Source organism: Lissotriton vulgaris, chromosome 1_1 (genome assembly GCF_964263255.1).
Source record: "Lissotriton vulgaris chromosome 1_1, aLisVul1.2, whole genome shotgun sequence".
Classification (NCBI taxonomy): Eukaryota; Metazoa; Chordata; class Amphibia; order Caudata; family Salamandridae; genus Lissotriton; species Lissotriton vulgaris.
The window spans coordinates 1,588,556,696-1,588,569,704 of NC_141685.1; the positions used below are offsets into that span (position 1 = coordinate 1,588,556,696).

General features: G+C 44.1%; 1 protein-coding gene across 1 annotated transcript in view; it reads left to right on the forward strand.

Annotated features, from left to right (window-relative positions):
• Nucleotides 1-13,009, forward strand: part of CFAP54 (cilia and flagella associated protein 54) — a 2,285,874-nt gene that overhangs the window by 774,810 nt on the left and 1,498,055 nt on the right. Inside the window, exons 28-29 of the mRNA XM_086918163.1 lie at nt 6,310-6,477; nt 9,025-9,133. Of these exons, the coding sequence (XP_086774289.1) occupies nt 6,310-6,477; nt 9,025-9,133 (277 nt within the window). The remainder of the gene's footprint in view (nt 1-6,309; nt 6,478-9,024; nt 9,134-13,009) is intronic.

Consider the following 13,009-nt stretch of genomic DNA (forward strand, 5'->3'; position numbering starts at 1 on the left):
TATTGTCAGTTGGGGCAGGGCAGGTGTTGTAACTAATTTTGCAACAATGAAAGCACTTAGCAAGTGCAAAAGATCACTAATCAGGGCGCACTAAGGAAGCAGGTGCCAGCTAAAAAAATATTCTGTGACACATTAATCAGCCCCAAATTAATTCAGGTCACTTGAGGCAGGGAAGGTGTGCTTTGCTTTGCCGAAAATAATGTACACTGGACAACCAGAGGGTGTGGTGATGAAACAGAGGGTGGCATGGGTGGGCCAGAGGGTGGCATGAGTAGTCAGAGAGTGGCAGTGGTGACAGAGAGTGGCAGTGATGAAGAAGAGTGTCCCAAACAGGCTGGACACGTAGAAACAACAAGTTCGCGAAACTTGCGACCCGACAGGTAAGTTCGCAATTTGCGAAAGTGTACAAAACCCTCGCGAACTGGCAGAAACACGGGCGAACACAAAAAAAAAAAAATCCGCAAATTCGAGGGAATTCGCGGATTTTGCGGATTGCGAATCCGCAAATCCGCAAAATTCGCGAACGCGAGATCCGCAAAATTCGCTCATGCTTACCTCAATGCGGAAAAGGTGTTTGTTTGTATAGAATGGAGATATGTGTTCTGCATTCTATAATAAAATGGGATTTGGAGACAAATTCATTAACAAGGTCCAATGGCTATATGGCACTCCTAATGTGCAGGTCAACTGTGTGGGCTTCTTCTCTTTCCTGGTGAACAGGATCCCCTCAAGAATGTCTTCTGTCACCTTTATCATTCCCTTCCCTCCACTGAAATGCTTAGTGATTCTAACCAACACTGGTGGTTTATCTGACATTACAAGCTGTAAAGGTAGACTGTTGACAACAGCCATGGCCATAGCCATACATGGTATACTGTGACATTGGTGCTCACAATAGTTACCCATGCATGCCAAGTGGCTAATTGTAATGTATAAAGTGCCTTTGTATGTACAGCTCATATAAAAGCTACAAGATAACATGAAGCTCTTGATAACAGCCATGTGCTCCTGGCTTCCTCCCTTAAATGCTGCCCCATTTATACATCCTTTTTAATGTCAGCTCAACATACTGGAATGACTCCAACTTATGATGCCCAATAGCCTAGTAGGAAGGTCTTCATACATCGTCCTCTATTGGTTCACCTCCCCCTAATTAACGCTATTGCTGTAAAACCACCCTTCTCCTCATGAAATTCCCAAAATAACCCCGATTACTCTGGCGTAGTTAGTAGGGTATATGACTTTTCATACATGACCACTTACTGATTCACTTGTAAAATGTACAGATGCAGAAGTCCTAAGAGGGCAAGTATGGACTCAGACCATAGGAATATTTATTTGGTTCTATATGCCTTTTTAAAATCTACTATACCCCATACATACATTAAATTATTTTTTTCGTACTCACTTGTATCGTTTATTTTATGCACACTGTCTACACTGTTTCTATTAATATGCTTTATTATAGTACTATAGCTATTGATAACATTTTTTATTTGAGACAATGATTACTGTCTCAGTGTACCTATGCTGTACTGTTGATGGATTGAGATGTGGCCTGAGTAATTATGAGTGGATGAGATTAAATCAAGCCATCCATACATCCCTTTTTGTATGCTAATAATAACAGAAAGGGGTGAATATGTGGGCCTAAAGTTGGAGGGGATGAAATAATGGTTGGGTCTTGGGCACAGGCTGAGAAAGGATGAGGGTGCAGCACGCTCAAGAAAGGTGTGACCTTGGGGGTCTGAAATCAAAGGGGACTCCTAGTATTTAGTAGGGGCGCGTCCATACATGCAGGGTACAGAGTCAACCGTCACTCACCCTTCCCTGTCCACCACACCCTTGATGCCCTGCATGGCGGCTGCAGTGTCCCTGCTGTAGAGGACGGTGCTGACAGTGGCGCTGGAGGGGGTTAGCGAGGGATCCAACCTCGGCCACAGGCAGATAGCAGACCGAAGCAGCCATCATCCTGAACCAGGACGAAGCTGAAGGGAAACAGGAAGTGTCGTGCAGCCATATATTTTGCCTCACATAGCGACACGCATGGGGTTGGGTTGTTCTCCCTACTGTACTATAGAAAGAAAAGTTTCACAAGCAGAAAGGACGATCTCCAAACAGGAAGTGATATCACTGCCTGAAAATGTTGGTGGGGTGAGGGACTTAGACGTTAGCATCAGGCGCAAGGGGAAGTGGGAGCGACTGGAATCTATGTTTCGGACCTTTTTTATATTATGCGCAACTGCTGCTCCACGGCAGAACAGCATTGTAAAGAAACAAACCTTATGAACGTGGCCTGGAAAGAAAGCAATGTGATTATGGGTGGTCTACGCACACCTTTTTTCTGAGGAAAGATTTATTACAAGTTTAATCTAAAATTGTTTGATGTGTGCTGTGTTCAAAAATGTGTACCTAATCACAATCTATATCAACTGAAAGTGGTGGCCAGCTAGCTACACTGCCTGCCGGACTCAGACACGCACTACTAGTAGTGATTTACAATCAATAACAGTGTTTCAACGTTAAATGAAAATTACATCCAAAATTCTTTGAACAATTTAATAATAGAGTTTTCTATTATTCCTTTCAATGACGATTTATTTCCAACAAGAAAACGAAGAACATCCTGTCCTCGATGTATATCAAGTTAATTTGCAAACATAACTATTGAATAAACCATGCTGACTTTTACGATTTGCTTGTTTATACAATGTAGATGTTAGAGGCCCATTGCACATACTATAACAGAAAGCAGCCACTGAATGCACACAATTTAAATAAAGAAATATTTTGAATGTGTCAAGAAAAGAAATCAGCCATTGTGCATAATATGAACGTTTTCAAAAAGAGAAAGCACGGCACACGTGAAACCGGTGCAGCCCTGAAATGCTCGTTGTAAATAGAAAAAAAGTGCCACAGATACCAAATTCAAGAACAAAAGTGGAAGCAGACAAATCATGTGGCAAAACTCCTGGTGAGTTAACTTTGGAGAAAAAGGTGGGACATACAACAGCCTTTAGCCACTTGGAGCCTACAATATTTGAATGACACTGACAAAAGCCAATCCAAAGCAGGAGACAGTCTCTAAGCCCATGAACTGAATACAACATGTCAACAAGACAGCGCATGCGCACTGCCTAGGTTCGACCTAATAATAGGGTACAGAAAAAAGGCAAAAAACCTGGGTTGACCATTCAGATAAGTTGGATTTGTTAATCTTGGTACCAGAAGACTGCCGGTTATGATACAGTCCAGGTCCATGAGACGCATACCTTCTTCAGCCAGATGTGGTTGTTCCATTGACTAAACCCCAATCCAGGAACCTGTGTTTGGCCTCATGGTCACAGGTTTGAATCCCAGTGGGTCCAGTCAGCCTGTGATAATTCTGACAGTACGTTCAAGAAATGGTCGTGGAAGTTCCTTCAAGTTTGAACAAGTAAAGACAGATAATTCACCACATACAATTCTGATTCTATTCAACAGAAAAAAGGAATTTTAATTTCCATAGGTGATACATTCATTAGTTGCTCTTATGATTCAAAGCATTAATATTAATTCATGTATCAGCTTAGATACATTCCAAGTGCATGTAATATTTACAGTGCTCACAGTGTGATAGAGAAAAGAAAGGTATTTTGGTAATGGGGGTGAATTGGTGAGTGAGGGACAGGGTAAAGGTATAGTGACATAGGCACAATCGCAGTTATATACAATGGAACCTTTACAGCCTAATATCGGTCTATAGTTCCCCTATATTCATAACACATAGGTACATATTAATTGGCTTATTCTATTCCTATGGGTTTGAGGGTATGTAGTAGATAGTCTACGGTTTGACGCATGTTGAAAAGAGTGTAGCTTGTTTCTCACTGTGAGGTCTTCATCAGGACAGGGTTGTGTAGAGAGCACTTGTGGTAGGATGAAACAGTCATTGAAAGATCCTGGTGGGCATTCAATGGCTCCTTAACATTCTGCTGAGAAACAGTCATCCAGGTTAGTGAATCTTCCGATGTGAGTTGCAATCAGTCAACAAACAAGGTCTCGCTCGTGTCGCGTCTAGGACTGAGTGTGATGATTCGGAGGTTGATAAAATGAGGGCCATTGAGGTGAGCAACAATGTCTGTTATTCAGCACCAAGTTGCCTTAAGAAGGGAACATGAACATTACACATACATATGTTAAAGAGGACAGTAAAATCGAGATTCTTGTATCTAAACAACCAGAAGGTGCTTGGTTTAATGGCTGCCCTACGAGCTCCACTTATTCCAAGTAACATTGTAGATTATCATCACTTCGAATACGCAGACGACTCCTTGCTTTCTTTAGTTAAAAAATTATTACAAGGTGTTCTTCTATTTGATAGTCGGAAACAAGTATTTCAAGCAATGATCATCTTCAGACTGGATTATCATAATAGCTTGTCCCTAATGAAAAGCAAATTGACAACCAATTCTTTCTGAATATTGCAGTGTGCATGATGTTCGTTTTTTAGGCAACATTTTGGCTTTCTATTGAGGAGAGAATCTTGTTCAAAACACTACGTGTTACTCACCGGGCTGTAGCTAAAATAGGCCCAAATGATGCTTAAGAAAATTTCCAGGTCTACACCTTGAACACCTTGGTTAAAAATAAAGTGCTGGAGGACGCGCTTTTCATCTGTTGGACAGCTAAACATTGGAATTTCCTGCCACTATCGCACAGGGGAACAAGCAATTGGCCATCTCTACTTTAGAAAATCTTTAAAATCCCTGCTCTTTGAATCGGTTCCTGATCTTGCTATCTCCTTGTCCACGTCCATTTGTTTCAGCTTCAGTGCCTAAACACCCTTCTGGGTAGCAGTCACACTCTATCAATGTAAATAATATGAACAATATGGTTCTGATGCCATGCTGCCGTTACAGTGTCTGTTCCTACACACTTTTTCAAGTACTCCTGTTTTCTGTCTTCTTTGCTCATTCTGCATATGCTAGTTCTCTTGACCTGCTGATTCGTATCCCATGTGATCATGACATTGCTTCCTGCCTTTTCATAAACCTACAGGTAGTGCCTACTGCTACGTTTATTACATTTTCCTTTCTGGTCTTCACCTTTCCTGTTACCCTGTCTTTGTATCCAGTTCCCTATCCTTTTGTACTCCAGTTCCCTGGTTTATACTTTAGTTACAAGACGCTGTTATTCCAATGTGACACCAGTTACAGCACCTATAGTATTTGTTAGAGTTCAGCTGCATGCTCTTACTAAAGCTGAAGTCTGTCAGAACATCACGCCTCAATGCCTTTATTAATCCTGCTAGTATTGCCCTCAGTAATATCTCTACTTCACTGTGCCTTTAGCACTCCAGTTTGATTGAGCTTCAGTGTCTGCAGTGTTCCAATCACCTTTTGCTGTTGTCCTGTTATTCTTCAGTCTTCTTTTTTTATCTTTTGTACTTCAGTTACACATAGTTCTACTCCATACCTCCGTCTCCACTGCTATAGCCCTCATTTGTTTGTTATTTCCATACGTTCTTGACCTTCTGACTTTCCTGTTTGTATTTTAGGATTTACTGGTGAGGTTTCTCTTTCTGTATTACTATTACTTGTCTGCCTGCTAGTCATTATGTTTAGAGGTTTACTGCCAGCAATAGACACTTTCTGCTAGAAGAGGTTGCTGCTGCTTTCTCAGTTAGGCAGAGTCTGTCCCCGCTTTATTTTGATCTTGTGCCTTGTCTTTTGAGATATCTTTTCCAACAGTGTACACAGAGTGCTGGTTTCCGGAATTAGTGACTGCTATTTTCTTGGCAGACCCATAGACAGACTGCAGTTTCTAGAGTCGAGCTTCTTTCATCGTGCTACGGTCCAGACGCAACGTTCTCCACTGCTACTCTTTTACTTCTTTCTTTGAGGAAGCAACGTGAGACACTGCTACAGCAACGTGCTCAGAAGCACATCGTTTCCAATATGGCCCTAGAGCATCCTGAACCTAGTCTCTTTACACAGCTATTGGAACTCCAGTTAGTCGGTCATAGAGGGGTAATCCTTAGTCTTTTGCATTTCATTGCCTCAGCTGCTTCTCTCCTCCTCTGTGGATATTTCCATTATACCTTTGGGGACTGCTACACTGAACCATCTGCTAATTGTGTACACCCACGTCTAACAGCATTCTGAGAGAGTGCATCACACCCACAGTTTTATCTCATTCAAAATTGGTCAAGATCATCATTTTGTCAATTTTAATTTGTATTAAAGAAGCCAATTATACTTCTCTTTTTCTTTGATATGTCATATTTTAGAATAGGAGCACTACCTTAAAGTACATTTCTTTCATCAGATTCTACGTTCATGGGATGAATATGAACTGACAAAGGCAGTCATTCAATGCGGCAAAAGACTGCTCGACTCATCAGACAGTGCTGCAAACTTGAGCGTTCAGCTTAATAAAGTAACAAGTAATGAAGATTTAGAAGGTTCATTTGAAGAAAAAACAGAGGCCGCACAGGTACTGTAAGAATTGCCTTTCTTTATAATAAATGTGATCGAAGAGTCGGACTCACCATGCATGACCTCAGTGCAAGAGTTTTTTTTATAAAATATTTCTGTTTTAATTTTCTTGTTAGTGAAGAAGACACAGAGTACAAATATATTGTAAAATGGCATATGGATGTGCAAAAAGTTGTAGCAAAATACATTATTCATTCACTGTGGAGTTATGAATGTCTGTTCAGCTGTTAACATACTAATCATACTAGTGAATTGTTAAAAAAGTATTTCTGAGGCTTGCACTCACACGGTCCTGTTCGTTAAGTTTGTGAGTAAATGTGGCTCAAGCCTAGGCCTCTGAGACCAAATCACATTTAGTCACGTAAAACAAACTTTGTGAATCGGGCCTGCAGTAATCCTTTTTCCTACAGACTGAACATAGGTGCACAGTATCCTGTGCACCTATGTTGTCAGCAGGGTCAGGACATATCAATGATTTTGGGGACCCTGGGCTAAACGTACTTTGGGTACCCCTATTCTGAACAAGTTTGATTTTATTATCTAGTTTCAGCTCTTTTTCACCCCCTTAAGCCAGATCACTGACCGTGCACAAGCACAAGCGTCCACATTCTAAATGTGTTTGTAACTAATATTCAAGGATAGTGACGTGTGTTTTCAATATTGTTAACAAAGCAGCACCTCACTAATATTACAGCAAAAATCTCTGTGACCACCCCCCTCCCATTTCTCATATGTGAGGTCCTGTTTTGCTCTAAAAGAACTTTTTTATGGATGTTGCAAGAAACATAAACACAATAATTCTCTTCAAATGCTCTGTAATTGACTCTCACACATCACCCACATTAAAAATACATTTAAGAACAACAAAATGTAAAACAATCTGTTTTTCGAATTATTCAAGGTCACCATGGCCAGACTCTGCAAAAAAGAGCTGTCTCTGTTAGGGGGCCCCCTGAAAGTCTGGGGCTCTGGGCCAGGGCCCACCTTGCCCATGCCTTAAAACGTTTCTGGTGCCATCTCCAGTTGTTTGAACATTTCACTGATACCTGCATTTATCAATGGACGTTCACTGTTACTACAGCTGGGTTTCCAACAGCTTCATAGATACCTCAGAAATCTATTTGGTTTATTTCGATTTTAATTCAAAACTTTTTAAAACTATGAAATTGATATTTTTATTATTTGCAAATTTGTATGACTAGTTATGTATAGAGCCTTGCACATTGGTGTATGGAAGCAAGGGATTTTCTTTTGTGATGATCCATGAAGACGACGTTCATTTGGGTCTGTTGGAACATTTTATAGCCTTATAGCCCGCCGTAGAGGGCTATACCGGCTATTAAAGGCCCTCTCAAGCGTGCGAGGGCCTTTAACAAGGGAGAGGGACTTTAATAGCCGGTATAGCCCAGCTACAAAGGGCTATAAGGCTATTAGAACATTCTGCCACTGAGGGCAGAAGGTTCTAACAAAAAAGAACAAAGCCTTATGGGCGCGTGAGGGGATTGGAATTCCCCTTAGGCTCGCCTAAGCCTTTGTTAACAGCCAGAGCTGTGAACAAAGAAACATTGAAATGTTGGAGCTCCAGGCTTATACCAGCAATTATAAGCCCGGAGCACTCCATTGGTTTCAATGGAGCTCCCAACATTCCAATGTTCTAATAATATTTATGTTAGCAATCTCAATGTTTTATCACTTTTTTGATCACATCATGCTTTTTTCAAAAGTAATGCCCTACTTTTTAGAGATCCTTACTCGAGTCCAATTCGTTTTTATCACATTTAAAATCCTCAAAGTATGGTCCACAGATGAGCAACAAGACACATTGAAGTCCGTTTTCTTTCAGAGCTCTAAGGAAATGATCTTCTTTTAGTGACCTTCAGTCTATCAATAACTGCAATTTTTAATGTATTCTTCCGCTTAAATAACCTGAAAGAATATTGTACCACTAATGATAACTTGATCATCGAGGATCTTAAAGGAGGATGGAAACAATGTGCTGCAAATGTCAGAGATAAGCGAATACATTAAAGTCAAGGGTTCATAAGAAAACGGTTTCCCTTACAAAAAAGTAAAACATTCTGAAATATAGTCAGCACTTACTGAACAGTATCAATAGGTTATATGTATTAAAGCCTTTGTGCTTTCCCTTTTGTAATATGAAAATGTGTCAGGGACCATTTATTCTTTTAATGAATTAAATACTATTGTTTTGTGTTTAAATATTTTCAATAAAACAAGCCATTGTACCATATGATATATACAGAATTAGACAACAAAGTCTCAAGTCAACTAAATCTCACATAAGCATATCACTCAGTAGTCCTATCAACCTTTGATTACAAGACCTCCTAGAAGTCTAGGTCAGATATTGCAAAATCAGCATGATTCATAATTTATGAGCTGGACTTATTTTCCCTATGAGGACTTTATGAATCATAAAGTCCTTATAGGGAAAATAACATTTTGAAATATGGCTCCATCCATGCACTCTTACTAGCCTTGGCCAATGGATCTCTACTTATGTTCTCTTTCAATTTTAATTTAGCCTGATCTCGTGAAGAAGAATGCGAAAAAACCTACATCAGTCATTGTTGAAAAGGTCAATGAACAGCTAGCTGCCCTGGAAGCCAATCTGCTCAAAATAACTAAACCTTGTAAGTAACTTGAAAAAATGACTGCTTTCAAATACTACAATTGCACTTATATTTGTATTTGCCTCTATGTAATGTTATGTTATATCAGGAAAACTTATGGAGTGCACATACACGCTGGGGTTTCTTGGTACTGTGAAAACCAGGAGGGAGAGGAAAGAGGCCTCAGGCTAATCAAAATATTGTTTGAACTGCCAGACCTTTAGGTTTAAAGTATTTTATTGAAGCAGGGTAAGGAAGGAAACAACAAAGTACATGAAAAAGAAAACCACAGGTGTCCTCATAATCAGTGCGTACGGTACATTAGATACAGCAGAGCAAGTCTTTCGTCACAGTGGGCACCATCATGCTTGGAAACACAGCTCGCGCTCCTGTGGGTGAAGACAAAAAAAGGGGGGGAGGGGAGGAAAGGGAAAAAGGGAAAAAGAAAAAAGGGTGGGGAAAACAATCCTGCCCCATGTCCCACCCAGCCAACTACCCCCCAACTCCCACACCCCGTCCCCACCCCCTGTACTGTGCCGTCAACCACTCGCTCTCCCATCTTAGCAACCTATCGTGTGCCCCCGCTACCAGATGCCGTCCTAGACCAATCAAACAGGCGGGCCGGCGGCGGTGTCAGCCGCAACAGTCTGAGATACCTAGGGCAGGTGATTTCTTTGAATTCAGAGCACAACAGATTATGGAAAGGCGCCCACAGCTCCTCAAAAGCATCTACGTCCCCTGCCACCACTAAGGACAGCTTCTCCATGCCAAGGACATGCCACAATCTGTGCAGCCAACCGACAACAGTGGGGAGCGTGGTGGATCGCCAGTGTATGAGTATGTTTTGTACAGCTGACCCCAAAGCTATCGCTATCTGTCTACCCCTTTTAGATCTGAGAGGGTACATCAATCCATTCGGCAATCCCAATAAGACGTAGGCAGGGAATCGGGGCAGCTCTATCCCAAAACATTTGTCAACCTCATTGAGGACCTCCTCCCAGTAAGAAGCCAGAAGGGGGCAGTACCACAAGATATGAGTAAGCGTGCCATTCTGACCACAGTGACGCCAGCACGTCCCCGGTATTGATCTATCCATCTCATGTAGTTTCTCAGGAGTGCGGTACCAATAGGTGGAAATTTGGGTAAAGGTCTCCGTGAGCCCTGTGTGATAGGCAGAGTGGCGCGCCCGGTAGGAGATGTGGTCCCATTCAGTATGACTCAGCACTCGACCAGGCTCCCGCTCCCAGTGCTCCCTACCCGGGTTGTGGATATGAAAGGGGGGGGCTGCAGCATCTTATACAAATCGGAGATAAGCTTAGCGTCCGACGTGCGAGTGACTAGCCAGCGCTCGTACCCCGTGATCTCCCGGTCTGCCGTCGCCCGCACTTGAGGCTGTAGCGCCCAGTGGCGCGCCTGCATGTACCGCATACGCTCCGTCTCGGGGAGGCCATAATCCCGACGTAAGTCCTGGAAGAGGACGACACCCTCCGGGCCATATAGATGAAACAGGGTGCAGCAACGGGCCGTTCGCCAATGATCGTAGGCGCCAGGCTCCATACCCGGGCCAAAGTCCGGATTGCCAATCAGCGGCGTGAAGGGTGAGGGAAAGGTAGTGAGTTCATGCCTAGTAGCCACCGAGTCCCACACCCGAAGCGGGACCCGCGTCACAAAGGAGGCGTAAAGGTTAGGGGGCCGATGGGCCCGTCTCAGGAAAGGCACCTCCTGTAGCGTTCTGCCTGCTACCGCCTGGTCCTGAAACAGCCAGTGTTTATCCGACTCCCACCGGCTCCACTCCACCAAATAGCGCAATTGGGCGGCCTGGAAATATTTCTGCAAGTCTGGAATCCCTAGTCCTCCAGACTCAGGCGCCAGCGTAGCTATGGTCCGTTTGATCCGAGGCTTACGGCCCTGCCACACAAAACGTGCGATGGCTGATTGAGTCTCTGCGAGCCATCCTTTGGGGGGCTGCAGCGGGAGCGCCCTAAACAGGTACAGCACCTGAGGTAGAAGGGTCATCTTCACTGCGGCCACCCTGCCCAGCAGCGATAACGTGCCCTTATCCCACCGGGCCAATTCCTCTCTGATTTTCGTACTCAAAGCCGTGTAATTGGCCGTGACCATCGCGTGGAGTGAGGGTGCCAAGAGGATCCCCAGATACGGAATCCGGTCCCCCGACCAGCTCAAAGGAAAAAGCCTCTGCAGGTCAGCTCTGGTGGCGCTATTCAGCGAGATATCGAGGGCAGCAGACTTCCCGAGGTTCACTTTGAAGCCCGCCACCGCGGCAAAGAAGTCCAATTCCGTGATACATGCAGGCAGGGACCTCCCTGGGTCATCGAGCGTCAAAATGACGTAATCCGCGTAGAGGCTGAGCGCATGGCGAAACTCTCCCATCCTGACCCCCGTGATATCGGGGTTCTGTCGGACCCTTTGAGCAAACGGCTCCATATAAAGAGCGAAGAGGAGAGGGGACAGCGGGCATCCCTGTCGTGTACCACGTTCTATTGGAAAGGGTCGGGAGCTGCCCCCATTCACCCGGACCACCGCGGACGGAAACTGGTAGCAGTTGAAAATCAGGTGCCGGAACTTCTCGCCGACCCCAAACTTGCCCAGGACCTTCTCTAGATAGGGCCAGTGCACTAAGTATGGGCGGAAAATCCGTTACGCTCACGGATTTTGCGAATTTTCGGTAAATTCGCGATCCGCGAACTCCCGCGAATTTACCGAGAATTCGCAAATCCGCGAGCGGCGGATCTGGGGGCAAAAGTTGAAGCCTGGTGTTGTAACTATTTTACGATGGCGCCGGCAAGCTGCCAGCGCCATCCTAAAATAGTTACTAAGTTAGCTTCAACAGGAAGCTCTAATAGATAAAATAAAGCAGGTGCTCGATTTTATCTATTAGAGCTTCCTGTTGAAGCTAATTTAGTAACTATTTTAGGATGGCGCTGGCAGCTTGCCGGCGCCATCGTAAAATAGTTACAACAGGCCAGGCTGGTGTGCTTTTTTTCCCAAATGTACCGTGGAAAATCAGCTGTGATGCTGGATAGAGGCTTTTGCATCCTTGACTTTCACGAGCGCAATATCTGTGCTGTTCCTGTGACCAGGAGCTTTTTCTCTTCATCTGCTGAACTGATCTTTCTCTGACCTTTTATGCACACAAGAGGCATGTGAACTCGCATGGAAACCCCGCACGTTTGGCCCCGCGCACACACTCGCGGTTTGCACCGTCTTCCCGCCATTCACCCACTATGATGGACAGCTCACTCAAGGGACCCCTGCGCCCTTCGGGGCGATTGCATAGTAACACACACATGGTCGCTCGAAGTAGTTGATGCTCAAATTCAGTGACTCATTCATTAGCCCAAAAACAATCATGAGCGTCTTTGAGGCGGGACAGGTGTGCCTCTTCCCAAATCTACTGTGGAAAATCAGCTGTGATGCTGGGTAGAGGCCTTTGCATCCTTGACTTTCATGAGCGCAATCCCCGTGCTGTTCCTGTGACAGGAGCTTCTTTCTCTTCATGTAATTGTGTTCGCACGGGTTGCTGCAAGTTCGCACGCGTTTTGTACAATTTCGCAATTTGCGAAATTGTACAAAACCCTCGCGAACTTGCAGAAACCCGTGCAAACATAAAAAAAAAAATTCGCGAGAATTCGCGTATTTTGCGGATTGCGAGTTCGCAAATCCGCAAAATCCGCGAACGCGAGATTCGCAAAATTCGCCCATGCTTACAGTGCACCCTGTCGAACGCCTTTTCAGCGTCTATGGAGAGGAGCATGCGTTCCCCGGGAATCCTGGAGGCCTTCTCAAGAATATGAGTCACCCTCTTCGTGTTGTCCACTGTCTGCCTGCCTGGCACGAAGCCGGCCTGATCCGAGTCGACTATGCCCGGGAGATGAA